At 61.3% G+C, this 23,916-nt stretch overlaps 1 protein-coding gene across 2 annotated transcripts in view; it reads left to right on the top strand.

Annotated features, from left to right (window-relative positions):
* Window positions 1-12,485, top strand: part of EXOC3L2 (exocyst complex component 3 like 2) — a 37,804-nt gene extending 25,319 nt beyond the window's left edge. For both annotated transcript variants that reach the window (XM_032798034.2, XM_032798033.2), the window contains exons 6-12: window positions 369-469; window positions 1,703-1,813; window positions 2,317-2,452; window positions 5,163-5,291; window positions 6,527-6,682; window positions 7,403-7,524; window positions 11,408-12,485. In XM_032798034.2, coding sequence (XP_032653925.1) covers window positions 369-469; window positions 1,703-1,813; window positions 2,317-2,452; window positions 5,163-5,291; window positions 6,527-6,682; window positions 7,403-7,524; window positions 11,408-11,636 — 984 coding nt within the window. In that variant the 3' untranslated portion in view covers window positions 11,637-12,485. The remainder of the gene's footprint in view (window positions 1-368; window positions 470-1,702; window positions 1,814-2,316; window positions 2,453-5,162; window positions 5,292-6,526; window positions 6,683-7,402; window positions 7,525-11,407) is intronic.
* Window positions 12,486-23,916: the final 11,431 nt, after the last annotated feature.

The raw sequence follows: 23,916 nt of genomic DNA, 5'->3' as shown, positions 1-23,916 counted from the left end.
CCCCGAGGCTGCCCACTGTCCAGCACCCCCCCCCTCCCCGAGGCTGCCCATTGGCCAGCACCCTCAGTGCCGCGCCCCGCGGGAGCAGACAGCTGCTGAGCCAGGCCTGGCCTGTGCTGGGTACCTGGGCCCTGGCTGAGCCTGTCCTGGGCTGGCAGCTCGCAGCCCCTCCCCAGGCGGTGCTGGGTGCAGCCGATGGTGCCCGGGGCTTGGTCAGGGCCTGCTGAGGCCTCCCTTCGGCTGCTCTCGTGGTGAGTCAGTCATGCCTGCCGGAGGTTTGGGGCCCCCCAGTCCGTGTGCCTGGTGGCAGGGGGGGAGGAGGCTCCCCACTCCCCCAGCAGCTCAGTGGCTTGCTCCTCTCTCTGCAGGTGCTCAAGGCCCATGTGGACAAAGCCCCCCAGATCACGCAGGAGTTTGGGGAGCAGATAGTGCTCTGCTGTCTGACTGGTCTGGCGGAGTTCCTGCAGAGGTACGCGCCGGGGGAGAGGGAGGCTAAACCAGGGCCCTGTTCTGGGGGGGTCACATGGAACTCATGGGGAGGGACAACAGCAGGTGGGAGGGCTTCCCAGTGGGGGGAATCGGGGTGGGTTCCCAGCTGCCACCACCACCCTGGCTCCCAGCCACACACCCCCCCGCCCAGCGCAGCCAGCGCTCCTGGGCTGTGCAACCTGTGCGCTGTGCGGAGTGATGGGCTCTGTTAATAATATTGTGTTAATTGCCAGTTGGTCAGAGGGTCCCTAGGCTCTGCAAGGCTCAAACCCAGGAGCTGTCTCTTGGTGAGAGCCCGGGGTGTGGGACCAGGGCGCTCACGCTGAGCACACAGCAAAGCCTGGGGGACTTTCACTGGACTTGGTGAAGAAGCCAGGAGGGCTCCAAGCCACGTGACCTGGTCAGAGCCCCCAGCCCAGTCCACAGGACTAGCTGGGGCATTACCCTGGGCTGAAGCACTTTCTGGGGGCCCTGGGAGTGAGAGGCAGCAGCCGGCCCTGTCTCTGGCGTGCCAATGGCTCTGATGGGCCCAGCGGGTTGCAGGGCCTGATGGGGGATGCCAGGTAATGACCAAAGACCCCGCTCTGCATGGTGGTTTCCCTGTTAGCGATAGTCAGGCTAGTGCCCAAATCCAGCCGCTTCCCCTGCGTAGGAGGGAGGTGCCCTTCTCCTGTAGGGTAACAGATTCATCCACGTCCAGGCCTGTTTAGCTCAGCCCCGACACACCCTGCTTGGCCGATGGATGGTCGTTACTCCCTTGTCCCTGCAGTGGCGTCTCCCATTGAGCAGACTCGTCTTTCGAGTTCCCCAGACCTCGAGGGAGCCACCAGGCCATCTGTCCAGCCCCCTGCCCAGGCTAGCATCTCCCAGGCCTGCAGATTTCCTGCCTTAGGGCTGAAGATGAAGCCAAGCCAGCCCCCTGGGCTACAGCTCTTGGCTCAGGTTTCTCTCCCCTCCCCATGCTGGGCGGGGTTTGGTCTAGGGGAAGAGGGGGCCTAGGAGGTGACAGCTGAGCGGAGATGGGGTGGGGGGGGTCCCTTCCCTGGGGTCCATCAGAGAGGGCATGGTGGGACATGTGCCTGGCAGAACAAGGATGCCCTTCCTGGGCAGGGTTCCCCCCACCCCCAGGGCTGTCCCTGGTATGGGGGGGTGGGGATCCCCTCGGAGCCTCAGAACACTCCTTCAGCACGTGCCATCTCTCTCCCTTTTGCAGCTTTCAGAGCAAGGTGGAGCAGTACCACGAGGGGCTCGTCAAGAGCGGCCCCCCCTCCGACAGCTATGTGGGCAGGACCATCGCGCTCGTCAACTGCTGCCCCCCTTTCAGGTGCGGGGCCCCCCATACCTTTTGCCTGTCCAGGGCTGGGGGGTGGCAGACTTGGGTGCTGGAGTGAGCCAGCCCATCCCTCCTGCCCGGGTCCAGGGGCCTACAGAGCCTGTAGCAGGCACCCTGCGTCCCCTGGTATGGTTGTGCCTGCCCCCAAATCTCCCATTGGGTCCCTTGTGGCCAAATCCCCCCTCCCCAGCTTCCTGCTAGGTACCCCTGTGGGGCTCCCCCCAGCTCCTCACTGGGCTCCCTCCTTAGTCATGCCCCCAAGAACCCCTGCTGGACTCCCACCCAGCTGGACTCCCCTGAGGTCCTTCTGCTGGGCTAGGCTCTCTGCCACGCAGCCATACCCAAGGCCCGCTGGCTGGAGAGCATGGCAAGGTCTGGGCCCCTGCCAGGGTGATGAGGGCAGGCTTGGATTTCGGGGCCTGGGGTCCATGCCTGGAGGGGGTATTGCTGCAGTGCATTGTGGGTCGGCTTGCTGACAGGTGCCTTTCCCCCAGGAAATACATGGAGCAGCTGGCGCAGTTTGGCCACCCGGAGAGTGATACCCCCCAGCGCCAGGCCAGCGCCGCCCTGAACAAGGTGACCCGGCTCTGCAACCGTGTCCTGGCCCACCAGCTCTTCGAGGAGCTCCGGGTACGTGAGGGCCAGGCCAGGGCACTTACGGGACACAGTCTAGGTCTGTCTGAGGGGGGAAGGTGGGTCTGTCTGAGGACCCAGTGTTCAGATAGATCAGGGGTTCTCAAACTGGGGGTTGGGACCCCTCAGGGGGGTCATGAGATTATTACATGGGGAGTCATGAACTGTCAGCCTCCCCCCCAAACCCCGCTTGCCTCCAGCATTTATAATGGTGTTAAATATATAAACAAGTGTGTTTAATTTATTGGGGTGGGGGATGTCACACTCAGAGGCTTGCTGTGTGAAAGGGGTCGCCAGTAAAAAAGTTTGAGACCCACTGAGGTAGATAATGAGACAGTCAATATCCTGCCCTTCTATCAATCTGTGTATGCCCACACCTGGCAGACTGCGCACGGGGTGGTTGCCCAGCTCTAACCCAAGAGGGGACAGGGATAGCTCAGTGGCTTGAGCACTGGCCTGCTAAACCCAGAGTTGTGAGTTCAATCCTTGAGGGGGCCATTTTGGGGATCTGGGGCAAAAATCTGTCTGTCTGGGGATTGGTCCTGCTTTGAGCAGGGGGTTGGACTAGATACCTCCCGAAGTCCCTTCCAATTCTGTTAGAATTGGGAAAGGCACGGAGAAAAGGGTGGAACAGCTTCAGTGGGAGCAGAGATGAAAAGATGGGGACTATTGAGCTTGGAAAAGAGATGACTAAGGGGAATATGAAAGAGGTCTATAAAATCGTGCCTCATCTTGAGAAAGTGACTAGGGAAGTGTTATTTACCCATTCACGTCGTACAAGAACCAGGAAATTAATAGGCAGCAACAAACAGAAGGAAAAGCAGCAAAGAATCCTGTGGCACCTTATAGACTAACAGACATTTTGGAGCATGAGCTTTCGTAGGTAAATATCCACTTTGTCAGATGCATGTCATGTATTCACCCACGAAAGCTCATGCTCCAAAACGTCTGTTAGTCTATAAGATGCCACAGAATTCTTTGCTGCTTTTACAGATCCAGACTAACACAGCTACCCCTCTGATACTAAACAGAAGGAAGTAATTCTTCGCACAACACAGTGGACCTGTGAAACTCACTGCCGGGGATGTTGTGAAGGCCAAAACTGTAACTGGTTAAAGCTCCTGGAGGACAGGTCCATCAGTGGTTATTAGCCAAGATGGGCAGGGTCCCAGCCCCATGATGTGGATGTCCCTAGCCTCTGGGACTGGACGACGGGATGAATCACTCAATAATTGCCCTGCTCTGTTCATTCCCTCTGAAGCATCTGGCACCAGCAGCTGTCAGACAGGTGTCATGGATTCCCCGGGCAGTGCTCTGGAACTGCTCCCCACAAAGCCAGTCAGGACTCTGGGGAGCCTCCAGTCTGCTCCGAGAGAGTTTTCAGGGCAAGAAGCTCACACGGCTTCACCTTTCTAGGTCTGACCTTGGAGCATTCAGCATCCTCTGCCCCTCTGTGCGCTTCCCATAGCAATTCCGCCCAGGTGGGGTCCGGGGGAAGCCAAAGGGTCCTGCCCCCCCACTTCACAGTCAGACGTGGCTTTTAGCCAGCCAGTAAAACAGAGGTTTATTAGGGTATGGCTACTCGAAACTTCAAAGCGCTGCCGCGAGAGCGCTGCCGTGGCAGTGCTTTGAAGTGTGTGTGTGTGTGTGTGTGTGTGTGTGTGGTCGCAGCGCCAGCGCGGGGAGAGAGCTCTCCCAGCGCTGCACATACTCCACCTCCTCATGGGGATTAGCTTGCAGCGCTCAGAGCCGCGCTCCCAGCGCTGGGGCACTGTTTACACTGGCGCTTTACAGCGCTGTATCCTGCAGCGCTCAGGGGGGTGTCTTTTTTCACACCCCTGAGCAAGAAAGTTGCAGCGCTGTAAAGCGACAGTGTAGCCAAGGCCTTAGATGACAGGAACATGTCTAAAACAGAGCTTGTAGGTACAGAGAACGGGACTTCTCAGTTGGGTCCATTTGGTGGGAGGGGGCAGCTAGCCAGACACCCCCGTCTGCCCTCACTTCCTGTCCCCAGCCAGCTCCAGACTGAAACTCTCCAGCCCCTCCTCTCTGGTCTCTGTCTCTTTCCTGGGTCAGGAGGTCACCTGATCTCTTTGTTCTCCAACACTTTTAGCTATCCCCTTGCAGGGGGAAGGGCCCTGGCCATTAGTTGCCAGGAGACATAGTGTCGTCTATTTATGCACACTGGCCTTTATCCCACCACCTAGAGACTTAAGAAATGCATAGGGGAAACTGAGGCACCCCCACAGTATTCAGAGGAAACATCAAGAACAGTCCCACTTCATCACAACAGGATACTGGGCTAGTGGGCCATTGATCTGGCCTAGCTGGCGGACAGGTAGGCCTGTCTGAGCCGGGAGCGGGGCGAGATGGCAGAGGCCCCCATTCACCCCAGCAGATGTGAGTGCTGCTAGCATAGGAAGGGGGCAGAGGTCCGGGAGCTGCAGGGGGTCATAGCAGTTTGCCCTTTTCCTGCATGGAGACCTGGGGACTTTGCCCCCCCACTGCCCAGCCCTCTGACTCCATACTGAAGGGAGTTGGCTGCTCACTGCGCTCACCAGCCTGCCAGAGGGGGCGCTGCTGAGATCTGGCCCACTCCTGGTCTGACTGAAGCAGCAGCAGATGGGAGGGGCCCCGACCTGGTTCCCAGGTGCTCCCTGGGGGTGCCTGGCTCTGCCCTGGTGCTGAGGCTGGCCTCTCCTTTCAGCCCTACTTCCCCAAGCTAATGAAGAGGAAGTGGCTGACCAGCTCAGAGAGCTTTGACGCCATCATCGCACTGCTCATGGACTACGCCCAGAAGCTGCGGAAGATGAAGATGCAGCCGGAGCCATACGAGGTGGGTGCTGCTGAGGGCATGTGGAGCAGGTGCCGGGGCCACAGTCAGCCCCTGGGCCGCTGCCTGGGCAGAAGGGAGAGCTGCCCGTGCTGCCCAGACACCCTCAGTGGCTCCTGCCCTCGCCATGGCCCTGCCCCTCTATCCCAGCCCCCACCCCCCACAGCCCTGGTGCCGCTCCAGGCCGTGCGCCCCTGCCATGGTGTCACAGAGTACCCGGGTGATGCTCTGGAACTGCTCCCCACAAAGCCAGTCAGGACTCTGGGGAGCCTCCTCTCCCTTGGAGCAGACTTTTCAGGGCAAGAATCTCACACGGCTTCACCTCCTGGGTCTGACCTTGGATCATTCAGCATATGCCCCTCCGTGCGCTTCCCACAGCGAGTCTGCCCAGGCGGGGTCCTGGGAAAGCCAGAGGGTCCTGCACCCCCACTTTGCAGTCAGACATGACTCTCTTAGCCAGCCAGTAAAACAGAGCTTTATTACATGACAGCAACATGTCTAAAACAGAGCTTGTAAGTACAGAGAACGAGACCCCTCAGTCGGGTCCATTCTGGGGCCCAGCGAGCCAGACAACCCCGTCTGTCCTCACTTCCCGTCCCCAGCCAGCTCCAAACTGAAACTCTCCAGCCCCTCCTCTCTGGCCTTTGTCTCTTTCCTGGGGCAGGAGGTCACCTCCGGGGTGAAAGTAACTTACAGGATTTACCGGTACAGCCGGAGTCCTGAGGGGGGCGTGGCCTCATCGGGAAGAGGCGGGGCCTCTCAAGATTTAAAGGGAGCCCCAGGGCCTTTAAATCACCCTGGGGCTCCCTGCTGCAGAGGTGGCTGGGAGCCCCTGGGGCTCAGGGGCGAATTAAAGGGCTCGGGGCTTCCCACCCGATGTGGCCCGGCACAGCGTACTGGCTCTTGCCGTACTGGACTAGACTGGCTTACTTTCACCTCTGGGTCACCTGATCTCTTTTTTTTTCACCTTTAGCTGTCCCCTTGCAGAGGGGAAGGGCCCCGGCTATTTGTTGCCACGAGACAGTGTCAGTCTTTATGCACACAGGCCTTTATAAGGCCCTGGGGGCAGGAATAGCCACTGCGCAGTGCACAGCAGCATCCCTGCCCCCCCCCCCCCCCCTTAAGCCTCCTCCCGGACCTGCTCCGGCTCGACTATTCCCCCCCCCCCCCCCCCCCCCCGGGTGGAGTCCACCGCTCCCCTGCAGGCTGCCCGGCTGAGCCTGCTCTGTGCCCTGCAGGTGCTGGTGAATGAGGTGCACCGGCAGGTGCTGATCGACTACGTCCGGCCCCTGCTGCAGGTCCGGCTCGTCTGCAGCTCGAACAAGATGAGAGACAAGGTGGCAGCCCGGCTGGAGGACGAAGGCCGTCAGCTGCAGGAGCTCTTCGGCCAGCTGGTGAGCCGGGGGGAGGCTGGGAGGGTGTGGGGGGCCTGTGCTGTAGCTACGCTGTGGGGCAGGGCGGGCTGCCCTGTGAGGACCCCCCCTTGGGCTGAATCTCCAGTCTTGCTCAGCTCGGGTGGTGGATTGGGAGAGGGGAGGGGGTCTGAGCTGCAGGCTGCTGGGAGGGGGATTCCTGGTGGAGGGCAGAGCCAGCTGGGCCTGGCTTGCGGTAAAACAGTGAGGGTGGAGCAGGGGTGCCCACCATGTCCTGTTGCCATGTGTCAGGGCTGTGCCGGGATCGGGGCATCGGCGCGCCTGGCTGGCTCGGTGCGGAGGGCTGTGCCGGGATCGGGGCATCGGCGCTGCACACACACAGAGCCCTGCCTGCTGGAGTTCCCCATGTGAACAGACGCAGGGTGGAAGAGGAAACTGAGTCACAGCGCAGGGCAGTGATGGGTCTAGGCTCCCCCAGCAGGGCAGTGACAGAGCTGGGACTAGCACCAGCCTCCAGCCTTGCCTGCTGGGCCATGCCACCCTGGATGTTGTGCAGCCGCTTGGCTGAGCCCCATTGTTGGGGTTCTCCTGGGGGACCCGGAGGGGAGGGCAACAGGGCCTGAGCTCTAGCTGGCTTGTCGTCTCAGTCTCGCTGCTGGTGCCAGCCCGAGTGGCATGGTTGGATGGGGGAAGAGGGGTCTCCTTGGCCCCTGCCCTGTTCTGACTGCCCCCTGCCTACAGAACTCGACCTCATCCTGGCTAAACGAAGTGGTGCCTCACCTGGCCGAGATCCTGCGGCTGGAGGACACGCCCTCCATCCAGATGGAGGTGGGGGTGCTGGTGCGGGACTTCCCTGATGTCCGGTGAGTGGGGGGGCACCATGGGACCCGTGCACAGCCTCCAACCTAAGCCTCCCCCGGCAAAGTCCCCCAAATCCTCCCTCCAGCGGACCCCTCCCCCTCCAGTGTCGCTCCATCATTGGCCCACAGCTAGGGAGCTGGGGAGGGGTGGGGGGAAACAGGTCCATCCCTTGAAATGTCGGTGAGGGGGCCAGCACCTTGGCACCCCTGCTGGACTCCTCCTGCTAGGGCATTGGGGGCCATACTGCTGTTTGGCCTCCCCACCTCAGCAGGAGTATGGCGAGTGGTCAGATGAGAGGTCTGCACTTTTGAGGCTGTTAAAGGTCTCGGCTGAACTGCAACTCAGCTAATGAATCCCCCTCCATTCCTGCCTTTCCCCTGGGGCATGTTAAACAGCTGCCAGGGCTGCAGTGCTGGGGGGATCCTTCTGGGGTTACAGCTGCGCTGCCCTCTCTGCTCCTGCTCTCGCTCCTTGTGCCCCGGCTGAGTGTCACAGAGCCAGGCGGGCTGAGGGCCAGGCAGAGCCCTGAGCTCCATGGCTGCCGTGAGCTTCTCACGGGAGGGACTTGGGCTGGTTTGAGCTGTGGCAGCCGCGTGAGCCCAGGCAAGGCCCCAGGGGAGCCTGCTGAGAACTGTCACTGGAGAGGGGCTCTGGGGGTGCTGGGGAGGGGCCACCCAGCACTTGAATGCACTTTGCCCTGGGGCAGTACTGGTGGCTCCCAGCTCCCCTGGATTCGCATGAACGCCGTGCCCCCCCGCTAGGACCTCTCCTGTAGGGGGCGCTGGGCCATGCTCTGCCGTGCAGCAGATGGGTTCAGAGCAGCATGCAACTCCTGTAGCTGGTGCTCTTAGGGATGGTGAACTCCCATAATGCACCTGGCTAGGGGTGTGATGCAGGGCCATGGGCCTTACTCCTCCCGTGCTAGGGGTTGGCTCTTGGCCCTGAAATCAGGCAGACCTTGGGAAGGCCAGGCCCAGCGTGTGACCTCACGCCTCCTGTGGCAGACAGTTCCATAGGTCACCCCAGCTGAGCCAAAAGATTGACAGGGTCAGATGGCTCCAAGGCGGACACAGGTGTGAACTTGCTGTTGTGACAAGCTGGGAAAAGGAAAATGGTTTTGCCAGCAGAGCCAGGGCCGCTACTTGGGACAAGGGCGAATGCTCCACATGCCTTCCTAGGGAGATGCCCTCTGGCGCGACACCCCTCCACCCCCAGCTACTTCCCACGTGCCAGCGGAGCTGACTGCTGGCAGCCCCCTGCAGGGATCTCCGGCTGCTTGGCCCCATAGGGGTCGGGTTCTGGCCCTGATTCTACAGCGGCTGTTGCATTTGACCCTGATGCGCATGCCCTCTCCAGCAGGGGGCAGCAGTGACACACACTGGCAGCACCGTGGGTGCAGGTGGTGCTGACGTGCCAATGCCCTGCTTGGACAGCCTTCCCCCTGGTACCAAGCTCAGGCAGGCCAGGCCTTTGGCAGTGTGCTTCCCAGGGCCCCCAGCTGGCCTCCGTGCCATGCTCCAGGGACTCTGCCTATTGCACGGGGGTTGCTGCTCTCACCAGGTAGGGAAGGCTAGGGGGTGCCCCTCTGTGGCTAGGCGGTGCCAAGGAGCAGAGCACCGGTGAATTGGCCTTGGTGTGCTCTGAGGAGTGAGAGGAGCAGGCCTGCTGGGGTGGGGACAAGTCCCTGTCTGGCACAGAGGAGCTGCATGGACCTGCACAGGCCCCAGCATGCCACATGGGTGCAAAACCAGGGCCAGTCCCAGCCGCAGAGCACTTGCCAGCCAGGAGCCAGGCCCTGATCCAGGGCAAGGGCACCCGCAGCACATCCTTGCCAGCTCACTGGCTGATCCCAGCCACTGCCAGAACACGACCCCTGCAGTGCGGCCTCTGGTGCTGCGGCCAGAATTAGGATGCTGATCAAGCTGCGCAGGCCCCTGGGCGTGGGACGCCTCCCCTTGCTCCACACTCTGCTGCAGCCGCCTGCGTCACTCTTGGGGCGAAGAGGGGTTATCGTGCTCCTGGAGTGGCTCCTCTTTCCATCTTCCGCTGATTGCATCCGGGCACAGGGCCGGGAGGCGACAGATCGCCTGCGAAGCGTGGCTGCGAGCCATTTCCTGCAGCCAGCCAGGGCGGGGCGGCCAGCGAGGTGGCTGAAGACGGGGCTGGAGGAGAAAAACAAGCGGCTGGACTCAGACAGGAAGGGGCCCAGGAATGACTTCCCCTGGCTGCCATTGTGGGGCAGTTTGTGGTTGTGGAGACCCATGGAAAGGGGCCAGGGGTGGAGGGCTGCAGAGAGAGAAAGAGAGAGAGAGAGATGTGTTAAGACCCCGCACCCATGTCAACTCCACCCTGCCCTCACCTATCCTCTCCGCACCACTTATTTCACCCAATCCACGCTGCGGCCTGGGCATTGCCAGGGCTGGACCTGCTCTGCCTGGAATGGCATCGAACACTGCCTCTGGAGAGATCCTCCTAAGCCAGCCCCCTGCCCAGCGGCTGCTGTTTCCAGCGTTGGATACACAGGTCAGGCTCAGGACTCAGCGCGCGCGCGGGAGCCCCACACGGAGGAAGTGTTTGCAATTGCGCGCCATGCTTCCGGCCTGGAGCTGCAGCTGCATGGGCTCTGGGACAGCCCACGGCTCACGGCAGGGCACTGGAGCAATTTGGACCAGAGCTGGACAACCAGCGGGTCCCAGAACACAGCTCCAGGCCAGCTACCAGTATCGCGCACCAAGCAGCATCCCCGTGCCGCCCCTCCGCGCCTCCCCCCCCCGCCCCAAGCAGGAGCAACGTGTGCCGGAGGGGACCGGAGGCTTTATATTCATGGGCGCTCAGCCAACCTTCACTGAAAAATGCCGCAGGAAGCTGTTAAATAAAACTCCTGCCTGCGTGTGGCCAGCCGCCCTCGCCACAGCGTGTCTGTGTGCGGGGGTCCTTGTTTGGTCAATGGGCTGGAACCGCTTGGGGGGGGGGCCCTGGGCACCTGCCTGACCATCAGGGGGTGTTGATCTCCATCAGGCTGACCGCTGCCAGTGTGTGCTGATGGGGGGAGGGGGCTCCCAGCAGCGCACCAGGCTGACACTGCTTACCGGGTGCTGATGGTGGGGACCTGGCAGACACTCAGGCTGACCTGCCAGGTGGTGCTGGATGGAGGGGTGGGTCCCTGGCGGCCACCAGGCTGACACCACCAGGGGGTGCTGATGGGGAGACCTGGCAGGCACCAGGCTGATACCACCAGGGGGTGCTGATGGGAGGACCTGGCGGCCACCAGGCTGACACCACCAGGGGGTGCTGATGGGGAGACCTGGCAGGCACCAGGCTGACACCACCAGGGGGTGCTGATGGGGAGACCTGGCGGGCACCAGGCTGATACCACCAGGGGGTGCTGATGGGAGGACCTGGCTGACACTGCCAGACACTGCCAGAGAGGCAACTCCATTTATTTCTGGTGAATGCCCCCCACCCACTCTGCATCTTCCCTCAGTCAGTGCCTCTGCCCAAGTGGGGCACAGTTGCCAAGGGGGGGCTGCTCCCCTCACTGCCCTAGGGCAGGAGGCAGCTGCATCCCCAGCCCCACTCACATTGGGTCCTTCCTTGCACCCTTGGCTGGGCTATGGAGGGACTACGCCCCCTTGTGGCCGGTCTGAGGAGTTGCCCCCTGTCTAGGCTGGGTTAAGAGCATGTTCCCAAGTTTCCCCAGGGAGCTGGCCTGGCATCTCCCATCTCTGGCTCTCTGGGTGGTGCCCTGGCTGCAGGCTCTGGGCACGGCTGTGCCCCGTAACCATGTGCCCACTGGTGTGGGTGGACATGGCAATAGACCCAGTGGCATGGCTCTGCCCGGTGTCATGGGGGGCTGTTCTGAGCACCCTCTCCTTGTCTCGGCAGGAAGAAGCATGTGGCAGCCCTGCTGGACGTGCGGGGCCTGCGGGGCCAGGCACAGCGCCAGGAGATCTTGGGTGTGGTGACGGACCTGGAGCTGAGCGAGGGCAAGGCTCCAGTGTGCCAGGAGCGGGTCTTCTTCTCGGAGATCCCCGCTGCCCGTGAGGTGCGCTGCTTCAGGGTCCTGGCACGTCTGCCGCCCACGCACCTCGCCTGCCTGGGCTGGCTGCACTAGGGGTGCCTGGGCCCCCCGCCTGACACATGCCAGCCCCAGCCCAGCGAGCACGAGGCGGAGACCCAGGTGTGAGCTGAGCCCCTCCAGGACCCAGCCCCTGAGCCGGCCAGGCGCCTTGCGCCAGTGGGCAGCTCCCTGTATCCTGCTGGCCTGGGGCCATGCCACCCAGAGTGCACCCAAAGACCCGGTGCCGGCAGCCGGGTGGGTTAGGCCGGGACACAGGCATCCAGCCCTGCTGCCTGTGAGCCCCCCTCAGGCCCCAGTGCTTCGGTCCTGAACCCACACTGGTGCCCAGTGCTGCCCCTACGCAGGGGGGTTTCGGATGTTCATTGATGGCAGCCCTCCCCAGAGATGCACCTGGGCCCTTTGCGTGGGGCTGCAGCTGCTGGGGCAAGGCCAGGCCTGTGGGTGGGACATGCTGGGGGGGATATTTGACCCTTTGTGCCCACCTGCCATGCCACCTTCCCCTGGGGCTGGCAGCCCTGCTCCCCTCCAGCTGCCCCATCTCCCAGGGCCCACTAGTGGGGTAACACCATACCCCCCAGGGCCCCTCCTGGCTGTGACTTACCAGCCCCTCAGAGGATCCAGCCACCACTGACCCCCTGAGCACTGGGCAGAAGCTCCAACAGGGTCTGTGCCAGAGCCCTGGGTGCTGGAGCCAGGTGTGGTGCCCATCCCCACAGCACAGGCCCAGGGCAGGAAGGAGCTCATTTCACCCAGGAGGGCCCTCTGCATAGCCCCTCTCGCCAGGCTGCCCGGGGTGGGGGTGGGGGGGCGCGTCTGGCTCACCCAGGGCTCAAGTTGAGTCTGTAACTGTATGATAAGGAATAAACGTTAATTTAAAAGCCACTCTCGGGTGTGTGGGGCCGTCTGCACCAATTGGGGCCTTGGCCAGCCGGGCACCCCAGGGGCTGCTGGTGGGGAAGCTGGGCTGAGCGGTGAGGGAGGAGCTCTTTCCCTCCCTACTTCCCAAGCAGTGACCCCTTTGCCTTATCTCTTGGGCTGGTGTCGCTTTGGGGCAGCTCATTCTCCAGGCCAGGGCATGGCACAAAAGTTGGCCCCAGGGGCCATGGAGCCGGGGCCGGTGGTAGGGCAGCGGGTTCCCTGCCGGTGCCTTGGACAGCGCCTGGCACAGGTGGGTCGGTGTCTCCCACGTGGTCCGTGCCTGGCCCCGGCTCACACGCACCGTGTGACCCTTTGTCCCAGCCCTGCCCCGCTGGAACCGCTCCACCGTGCGGCACATCCTGGCCAAGCTGGCTGTGTTTTCCAGGAACAGCCTGTCCCTGGCCACACCGGTGTACGCCGCGGCAGCCGGGCAGGGGACTCGGTTCTTCTCACTGCCCGAGGGCAACAGGGATCTGCCTCCCTACCAGAGGAGAATCTGGGACAAGGTGCCCCCTCCCACACCCTGCAGGGCCCCACTGCCCCTGCTCCCCCACCCCTCACCCCTGGCTCACTCCAGGGAAGCTGGTTGAGTCCAGCCGGGGCTTGGAGGAAGGAAATTCCTGCATGTGAGGGGACCGAAGCTGGGAAAGTCATCAGGCCGCTGCTGCCAGCCCTGCCTGGCGGGGGACAGTGGTGTTTCCCACACGCCTGGAACCTGGGGGGCTGGGGCCAATCGGGGAAGGGGACAACAGCTCTTACCACCTGGTCTTTGCCAGTGTCCAAGGGTGGCAGGGCTCTGGGGAGCCCTAGAGGGAGGGGGCAGCAGCAGGGCCCTAGGGCAGGCCCAGGCATGGGGAGCCCCCGGCGGGGGGGCACAGGGGGCAGGACCTAGGACGGGCCTGGGAGAGGGGGCCCCTGAGGTCCAGGTATGGGGGAGGGGTGGCAGGCCAGGGCTTGTCATTCTCAGTCACCCCCCCCAGGCCCCTCCCCTCGCCCCACTGCCAGGGCCTCTGCTGAGCCACCCAGCTCTGCGGTGCCCCTCAATCCTGACCCATAGCCCCCAGTACCCCCTCAGCCCCTCAATCCCAACCTGGAGACCCCTGCTGCCCCCAGCAACCCCCAGCTCTGCCAGTGCCCCTCAATCCTGACCCATAGCCCCCAGCACCCCCTCCGCCCCTCAATCCCAACCTGGAGACCCCTGCTGCCCCCAGCACCCCCACGTTCTGCCTTCCCCAGCCAGCCCCCCCGCCCCCCCCCCCCCCCCCTTTGCTCCCCACCCAGGTCCTATACAATATACACACTGCTCCTGGGCCAGGTCGCCACCGGTGTCTCCCCCAACACACTGCTTCCATCCAAGGTCCCACTCCCAGCCAAAATCCCCCTCTTGTTCACCACTGTTTCCTGGCCAGGTCCCCCCCCCTGTCTCTCCCCCCAACACACTGCTTCCATCAGGGTCCCTACTCTCCAGCCAGATCCCCTCTGCTCACACTGCTCCTGGCCAGGTCTCATGTCCCCCAAGCTCAGTCCACGTGGAGGTTCACGCAGGTTTCAGAGGGACCGTTCCGGTACGCTTTTTAGCTCTTGTACCAGGCAAAAAACAACGAGCGGAGAGTCCTCTGTTGGCACCTTAGCAGACTAATATTTATTAGGCATAGCTTTATGGGTAAATCTCATTCATCAGTGCATGGAGTTGGAAATCGTAGGAGGAGAGATACACAGGGAGCATTGAAGATTTAAGGTGGTTATCATCTGGAGTAGGAGAAAAAAGACTATTTTGTAGGGTGTATAATCAGGATGCGCCACTTCCAAACAGTGACAAGAACGGGTCCTGTGCAGAAACCAGTAGGGGGCGAAATTAGATGGGAGACACTAGTTTTTACTTCGTGTAATGACCCATCCACTCGCCAGTCTTTGTTCAAGCCCTAATTTAATGGTGCTCCTGTTTGCTAAGTTAAATTCCAGTTCTGGCATTTCTTCGGTTGGAGTCTGTTTCTGAAGTTTTTTGTTGAAGAATTGCGACTTTAGGTCTGACTGAGTGAACCGGGAGATTGAAGTGTTCTCGTGACTGGTTTTGAATGTATAATTCCTTGACGTTGATTTGTGTTCCAATTTTATTCTTTGCATAGACACTAGTCCGCGTTTGGCCAGATGTATATGGGCCAGCGAAGGGCATTTCTGTCTGGTGGCACATGTATGAGGATAGGCTCACCCAGCCAGGTCCATCCTCTCCTGCCACACAGCAGCTGCCCAGCACAGGTCCCCCACCACAACACAACACATCACGAGCGGCTTCCAGCCAGGTCCCGTCCCCCCTGCCATACACACTGCTCCAGCCAGGTCCCCTTCCGCCACAATACAACACACCATTCCCCAGCCAGGTCCCGTCCCCCCTGCAAAACACACTGTCCAGCCAGGTCCCCCACACACACACACAAAACTGTTCCTGGTCCCCCCCCCCCACACACGATGTTCCCAGCCAGGTCCCCCCGCCACACAGCACACACTGCTCCGGCCAGGTCCCTCCCCGCACAGCTCTGCCAGCCAGATCCATTCCCCCCTGCAGCAACACACTGTTCCCAGCCAGGTGTCTCCCCCACACACATACCACACTGATCTCCAGCCAGGTCTGCCCCCCCACACTACACAGCTCTGCAGCCAGGTCCCATTCCTCTGCAACACACACTGTTCCAAGCCAGGTGTCCCCCCTCCCCCCAACACACACTGCTCCCAGCCAGGTCCCCCCCCCCCGACAAAATTGCTCCCGGCCAGTTCCTCCGCCCCTGCTCCACCTAGGTCCTGTCCCCCTGCACACACACTGGTTCTCTCAGCCAGGTCTCCCCCACCACAACAGAAACACACATTGCTCCCGCCAGTCCCCCACACACACACACTACATCTGCTCTCCAGCCAGCCCCCCCCCCCATGCTCCCACCCAGGTCCTATACATATACACACTGCTCCTGGCCAGGTCCCACGTCTGCCCCGCCCACACACTGCTCATCGCAGGTCCCACTCCCAGCCAATCCCCTCTGTTCAGCACTGTTCCTGCAGGTCCCCCCGTCTCCCCCCAACACACTGCTCCATCCAGGTCCCACTCCCAGCCAGATCCTCTGCTCCACACTGCTCCTGAGCCAGGTCTCTCATGCCCCCCAGCTGCCAGTGGCATGGTCGACAGGTTGTCAGAGGGGTAGTCTGTGTTAGTCTGTACCAGCCAAAAACACGAGGAGTGCCTTGTGGCACTCCTGAGAGACTAATATTTATTTAGGCATAAGCTTTCATGGGCTAAATCTCATTTCATCAGATGCATGGTAGTGGAAAATACAGTAGGCCGAAAGAGAGAGATACACAGGGAGCATTAAAAAATTAAGGTGGGTTATACATCAGCAGGAGAAAACAAAAACTTTTTTGTAGTGGATAATCAGGTGGCCCACTCCACAGTTGACAAGAAGGTGTTGAGTAACATGTAGGGGGGAAATGTAGCAGGGGGACAAGTTTTTACTTCGTGTAATGGACCCATCCATTCCCCAGTCTTTGTTCAAGCCTAATTTAATGGTGTCCTGTTTGCAAGTTAATTCCAGTCTGCAGTTTTCTCGTTGGAGTCTGTTTCTGAAGATTTTTTTTGTTGAAGAATTGCGACTTTTAGTCTGTAACGGAGTGACCAGAGAGATTGAAGTGTTCTCTGACTGGTTTTGAAATGTTATATTCGTTACGTCTGATTTGTGTCCATTATTCTTTTGCATAGACACTGTCCGGTTGGCCAATGTATATGGGCAGAAAGAGGCATTGCTGGCACATGATGAGGCATATATCACGTTGGTAGATGTGCAGGTGAACGAGCCCCTAATGGCGTGGCTGATGTGATTAGGTCCTATGATTGTTTCCCTTGAATAGATATGTGGACAGAGTTGGCAGTGGGCTTTGTTGCATGGATAGGTTCCTGGGTCAGTGTTTATGTTGTATGGTGTGCGGTTGCTGGTGAGTATTTGCTACACGTTGGGGGGCTGTCTGTAAGTGAGGACTTGTCTGTCTCCCAAGATCTGTGAGAATGAGGGATCATCCTTGAGGATAGGCTGTAGATCCTTGGTGATGCGCTGGAGAGGTTTTAGTTGGGGGCTGAAGGTGATGGCTAGTGGCGTTCTGTTACTTTCTTTGTTGGGCCTGTCCTGGAGTAACAGAACGCCACTAGCTGTCACCTTCAGCCCCCAACTAAAAACTCTCCAGCGCATCATCAAGGAAAGTCTCTACGCAAAAAAATAAATGAACACAAATCAGATGTCAAGAATTATAACATTCAAAAACCAGTCGGAGAACACTCCACTGGTCACTCAATTGCAGACCTAAAAGTTGCAATTCTTCAACAAAAAAACTTCAAACAGACTCCAACGAGAAAGTGGAGAACTGGAATTAATTTGCAAATGGGACACCATTAAATTAGGTTTGAATAAAGACTGGGAGTGGATGGGTCATTACACCTTCTTGTCAACTGTTTGAAATGAGCCCCTGATTATCACAACAAAAGTTTTTTTCTCCTGCTGATAATAGCCCACCTTAATTGATTAGTCTCGTTACCCTTGGCAACACTCATTTTTTCATGTTCTCTGTGTATATATCTCTTCCTACTGTATTTCCCACTCCATGCATCCAATGAAGTGGGTTCTAGCCCATGAAAGCTTATGCCCAAATAAATGTGTTAGTCTCTTAAGGTGCCACAAGTGCTCCTCGTTCTTTTTAGTGGCAGGTCGGTGGCCCTGACCCTGTGCCGTATTTCCTAGAACCCAGCCCTGGGCTGAACCCGAGACCCCACACATGCACAGAGGTGTGCCTAGGGGGCTGTGTGGTGTCAGGGTGGCCGGCAGCACCTCAGGAGCTCGGGCCCCAACCTTGGGCCAGCAGGGCACTAGCCTCACGCTGGCTGTGAGCTCCACGCTTAGTTTTCACCGACAGTTTATGAAGTGTGAACTCCCCAGGTCCTATAACAGCCTACGTATGGCAGCAGAGCCAGGCCCCGTGGCTGGCCCCGTACACTGAGAATCACAGCAATATTCAGGGTCCTCCTCAGTCACTTATGCAGGCCACGGGCCCCTGAGCGCTCACCCCAAAGCCCCCGTTGTAACAGCCTAGCTGAAATGTGGTAACTAGGGAAAGAAGCCGAGCGCTACGACCGGGTTAAAGCAGGGACCAGCCCCACACCATGGCTGCAAAGGCAGATGAGGCTACAACCAGCAAGCTCTGGCTGGCCTTTGCGGCTGGCCCAGGCCAGGCACCCCATTTCCTCCTTGTTCAGGCAGTTTCCTCCTTCCCCCTTTGGCTTTGAGTTGCAACCTCAGCTGGTGGGAGGAATCCAGCCACCCAGTCCTCTTCACAGAAGTGGGGCGCAAGACACAAAGGCTTTGCTCCTCCGGTGGGCACAGCAACTACTCTGGGATCCCCTGGCGGAAACGTGTCAGTCCGTGGTCCCTGCACTGTGGGTACAGCTGTGAGCCCCATGCTGGCAGCACCTCACAAGTCTAACCAAGCAGCCCGCCAGCCTAGAGCTACCAACCCAGTGAGCTGGGTCTGTCGGGGTCCCACTGCGGCATGGGGACCTTGCAGGAGATGGCACCTGCCTGGCAGAGGCATATGCTGGCTGGCTGGCTGGTGATGGAGGATCAGAGGCTCAGGCAGAGAGTGTGTGGGGGGGAATGAATGGCCCAGTCAGCCCCTGGCTGGAAGATCCTGCGGCGAGTGGGGCCTGAGGCGCTAATGGGGCCATGGGGCGCCCCTTTCTGAGTGGGATCATCCACAGGCCTGGCCCCTTTGCCCTCCTGGGCAGATTTCTGGGCAGCCTGGAGTCTCAGCTGCTGAGCAGAGACCGGGGAGATGTCAAGGGTAGGGGAGTGAACAGCCCATTCACTAGGAGCCCCCTCAGGAGAGTGCAGGGCCCTCTGGCTCCAGGACTCTGGTGTGTCATGGGGCAGCTCGGGCTCTGTGATAGCCTGGCCCTTCCCGGAGCCTGCACTGGGCATGGTCCAGGGGTCCCCAGCCCTCCCCTCACCCAGCTCCCCCGCCGGCCCCAGGGAGCGCCCACTGGCTTCCGCAGGGTCAGGCCAGTGCCGTGGGTGGGAGGCCGACTGGGGTCGTAGACAGCTCCCTGCTGCTCCAGGCCCCAAGCCACACCTGTCCTGGTAGGGGGCTGGGCAGGGCACCCCATCTCCCTTCCTTCATTTCCGCCAAGTGAGCCAGGGCGGAATCCACAGCTCATCCTAGGGGGCTGGAAGAAGTAGGGAGGGGGGCCCCTGTCCTTTGCACCAGGGCATGGGGAGGAACTGCGGCCCGGCCGGACAAGGAGCATGGCGCTGGGGGAAGTGGTCCAGGCAGTGCCACCCTGGCTGTGGTGTGGAGAGCTGGGGGTGTCAGACACAGGTTGGGTCTGAGCACCACGGCCTCAGCATGGTTTGGGGGCATTGGTGGCCACGATCCTGGCAGAGCTAGGGGGCCCCATGGCAGCTGTGGGGCTGGCATCACAGTGCTGGGGGAGGGGGAAGAGTGGAGCGTGGCCGGCCTGTTCAGTTCTCTCGGGTTCATCACCCCCATTTGACTCTGACACCCAATAAACCATCTGGAGAGGGGCCCCGAATCATCACTTGTAGGCAGGGCTGGCAGCCCCCCCAGCCCAGGTGGGTGCAGGGAGACCGAGTCCCTGCCCCTTCCAGGCCCCAGGTGCCCAGGCTGCCCCAGAGTCCTTCACACCCAGGGGCAGCCATGAGCCCGGCGGAGGGGGGGGGCTGTAGATGGTAACCTGTGGCTCGGCTGGGCCCCCCCCCACGACTGCACCACGCACAGTGCTGGGTCCACCCCAGCCCCAGAGTCCTCCCTGAACCCCTCCCTGCTCTGCGGGATAAGACCCGCCTGTTGGCTCCTGAACAGTCACACATGGCTGGGTCAGATCAGGAGCCACGGAGCAAAATGTGTTTGGGCTCTGTAGCTCCGGCCCAGACTGTCTCTCCAGACCCCCGCCACCCCATGCAACGGGCCAGACCCTCCCTCCAGAACCCCCACACACTGGGCCAGACCCTCACCCCACGACCCCCCTCATGCAACAGGCCAGAACATCCCTCCAGACCCCCCACACACACACAACGTGCCAGACCATTCCTCCAGACCCCCCCCCACATGTAACGGGCCAGACCGTCCCTCTAGAACCCCCTCTTCACTGGGCCAGACAATCCCTCCAGAACCCCCTCTTCACTGGGCCAGACCATCCCTCCAGAACCCCCTCTTCACTGGGCCAGACCATCCCTCCAGACTCCCCCCACAAACACACAACATGCCAGACCATCCCTCCAGACCCGCCTCACAAACACACAACGTGCCAGACCGTCCCTCCAGACCCCCACCCCTCCATGCAATGGGCCAGACCATCCCTCCAGACCCCCTCCTCCACACACAACTGTGCCAGACTGTTCCTCCAGACCCTCCCCCCCACATGCAATGGGCCAGACCGTCCCTCTAGAACCCCCTCTTCACTGGGCCAGACCATTCCTCCAGACCCCCGCCCCCACACACACAACGTGTCAGACCGTCCCTCCAGACCCCCACCCCTCCATGCAATGGGCCAGACCGTTCCTCCAGACCCCCGCCACATGCAATGGGCCAGACCATCCCTCCAGAACCCCACATACACTGGGCCAGACCATCCCTCCAGAAGCACTCCCCCACCCCATGCAATGGGCCAGATTGTCCCTCCAGAACCACCCCTCCCCCCACGCAATGGGCCGCCGTGGCCAGACCATCCTCCAGAACCACCCCTCCCTCCCCACTCAATTGGGCCAGATTGTCCCTTCCAGAACCACCTGTCCTCCCCCCCACGCAATGGGCCAAATTGGTCCCATCCAGAACCCCCACAACACACTGGACCAGAACCATCTCCCAAACCCCCCAGCGCAACGGGCCAGATGGTTCCCGTCCAGAACCCCCTCCAGAACCCCCCCGCCAGACGGTCCCTGCAGACCCCCACCCCTCCATGCAATGGGCCAGACCGTTCCTCCATACCCCCGCCACATGCAACGGGCCAGATCGTCCCTCCAGAACCCCTTCTTCACTGGGCCAGACCATCCCTCCAGAACCCCCCCCCACACAATGTGCCAGACCATCCCTCCAGACCCCCACCCCTCCATGCAATGGGCCAGACCGTTCCTCCAGAACCCCCTCTTCACTGGGCCAGACCTTCCATCCAGAACTCCACATACACTGGGCCAGAGTGTCCCTCCAGAACCACCCCTCCCCCCCACGCAATGGATCAGATTGTCCCTCCAGAACCACCACCCCACCCCACGCAATGGATCAGATTGTCCCTCCAGAACCACCCGTCCCCCCCACGCAATGGGCCAGATTGTCCCTCCAGAACCACCCCTCCCCCCACGCGATAGGCCAGATTGTCCCTCCAGAACCCCCCACACACTGGGCCAGACCATCTCCCCAAACCCCCCACGCAACGGGCCAGACGGTCCCTCCAGAACCCCGCCGCCAGACGGTCCCTGCAGACCCCCCCCTTGAATGACGTTGCACATCCTGCCCCCCCCCCGTGCGGGGCCGGGGCAGAGCCGGGAGGCGGCCCGAAGGGGGGGCTGGGGCGGGCGGCGAGGCTATAATCAGCCAGGGGCCCCCCCGGGCGGAAGGAGCGGGCGGCGGGCGCTATAAATACCTGCCCCCTGCGCGGCGGCTCCCCCGGGGTTATCATGTGCGGAGCGGAAACGCGGAGCCTTCCGGCGGCCCCCCCCCGCCCAGGGGATGTTTGTCCTCGGGGCAGCGCAGGAAAAGCTGCTGCTCCGGCCACGTTTCCTCCCAGCAACACGGCGGGTGGGAGGGACCCGGCCCGGCTGCGCCAGCCCCCGCCTCTGCCAGCAGGGGGCGCTATGGGGCGCGGGGCAAGGGGCGCTGGCTGGGGTGGGAAGTGCTGTGGGGCAGGGGGTGCTGGCAGGGGCGCTGGCTGGGGTGGGGAAAGTGGGAGCTGTTGTGCGGGTTATGGGGGGCAGGGGTGCGCTGGCTGGGGGAAGTATGGAGCTGTGGGGGGGACATATGGGGCAGGGTTGGCTGGCTGGGGGATAGTGGGAAGCGGCTTTTTGGTGTATGCGGGCAGGGGGTGCTGGGCTGGGGGAAAGTGGGAGCTGAATGGTATGGGGCTGGGGGTGCTGGCTGGGGTGCTTGTGGGGACAGGGCTCTGTGGGTGCTGGCTGGGGTGAATGCGGGGGAGGCTGTGGGGGACAGGGCTGTGGGTGCTGTGGGGGACAGGGCTGTGGGTGCTGGCTGGGGATGGGGGGGTGCTGTGGAACACAGGGCTGTGGGGGACAGGGCTGTGGGTGCTGGCTGGGGACAGGGGGTGCTGTGGGGGACAGGGCAGTGGGTGCTGTGGGGGACAGGGCATGGGGTACTGGCTGGGGATAGGGGATGCTGTGGGGGACAGGGCAGTGGGTGCTTGCTGGGGATGGGGTGCTGTGTGGGACAGGGCATGGGGTACTGGCTGGGGGCAGGGGATGCTGTAGGGGACAGGGCATGGGGTACTGGCTGGGGGTGGGGGATGCTGTAGGGGACAGGGCACTGGGTATTGGCTGAGGGTGGGAGATGCTGTGGGGGACAGGGCAGTGGGTGCTGGCTGGGGACAGGGGGTGCTGTGGGGCACACGGCATGGGGTACTGGCTGGGGGGATGCTGTGGGGCACACGGCATGGGGTACTGGCTGGGGGGGATGCTGTGGGGTACACGGCATGGGGTACTGGCTGGGGGCAGGGGATGCTGTGGGGCACATGGCATGGGGTACTGGCTGGGGGCAGGGGATGCTGTGGGGCACACGGCATGGGGTACTGGCTGGGGGTGGGGGATGCTGTGGGGGACAGGGCATGGAGTACTCTGGGAGTGTTGTGGGGTGCGGGGTGCTCAACCGATCCAGCGCACCTCTGCAGGCCTCCCCTGGCCGTACCCTGCAGCACTGGCTGTTGCTGGGGGTGAGGCTGCAATGAGCTTCCAGTGGAGCTGTGCAGGATGACGGTGCTGGGTGAGTTGGGCTCCTTTTGGGGGGGGACGGGACTGAGGGCTGTTGTGACCCCTCTCTCCAACTCCTCTTCCCCCTCTGAACATCCCTTCCCCAGGCTCTCCCCCCTCCCCCCTTGCGGGAACTCTGGACACAGGAAATACAGTTTGAGACAGAGACCCCCACCCCATGCCATGCCTGGGCACCCCTCTGCTCTGCCAGTGCCCCTCTTGACCTGCAGCCCCCTGCTAGCCCAGCCCTGGGCTCCCCCAAGCTCTGCTTGTGCCCCTCACTCCTGACTCACAGCCCCCTACTAACCCAGCCCTACCTCCCCCAAGCTCTGCCGGAGCCCCTCAGTCCCAACCAGCAGCCCCCTGATATTTCTAGCCTGCCTCTGTTGCACCCCCGGCAATGTTGCTGATGCCCCAAACACGCCTGTGGTTCTTTGTGTCTCAATGATCCTTTGGCTGGAGCTCTTGTGCCCTGGGTTCCTGGGGATCCTTCAGCTGGGGGATCCCTGGTGCCCTGCAGGTTTGTGCCTGAGTCTGAGCTTCTGGCTCTTGTGCTCATGGGGAAAGCTTCCAGCCTAGCCCTGAGAGTGACACAGCAACACTGCCTGAGCCTGATGAGAGCCTGAGCCGATTGCTCCGTGCGGGAGGGGGTAGCTGCCCCAGTCATCAGATGGTTGTTAATTCTGGAACCTAACAACAGCCCTCAACAGCAGCATCATTAACTATTTCCTTACTGGCCATTTAGCAGCAATATCCAGGGAACAAGCTTCTCCTACAGCCTTGGCACCCCCCACCTAGTCGCCTGTCAGAACCTGCAGCCACCTCGGTGCGGTCCCATGGCACCTGCACAGCCCACCGCATAGTGAGAGGCGACCCCGTGGAGACCATGTCCCAGCTGTGCCCCCCAAGGCTGCAGTGCTGAGGGGCTCATTCGGGCAGCACTCATCCCTGTCCTGCGCAGGGGATGCTCCCCACGGCAAGCAGTGTCTGGGCAAACAGCCAGTGACAAACGTACCCGGCTCCGCTGGGCGGATCACTTGCTCTTGTTCTTCCTTATGGGAATGAGAAGCATCACCTGGTCCCCAGTAGCATAGGAGCAGGCACATGCTGAGCAGTTGTACCAGACCTTCTGCTTCCTCTGGGCCCTGGCCAGGTTTCTCCTGGCCAAGCCCATGAGCTCTATGAGCTTTTCCTGGAAGGTCAGTACATATTCCACCACTGATTCTCCACTGGGAGAGGCCTTCCCCTCCCAACATCCCTCATCAAGTTCAGGGGTCCCCTCACACTCCTCCCATACAGCAACTTGAACGGGGAAAACCTTGTGGATTCCTGGGGCACTTCCCTGTATGCGAACAGCAGGTGAGTAAATACTTGTCCCA

This window comes from Chelonoidis abingdonii, chromosome 11 (genome assembly GCF_003597395.2).
Source record: "Chelonoidis abingdonii isolate Lonesome George chromosome 11, CheloAbing_2.0, whole genome shotgun sequence".
Classification (NCBI taxonomy): Eukaryota; Metazoa; Chordata; order Testudines; family Testudinidae; genus Chelonoidis; species Chelonoidis abingdonii.
Note: the sequence above shows the minus strand (reverse complement) of the source record. Positions and strands in the feature narration are given on the sequence as shown.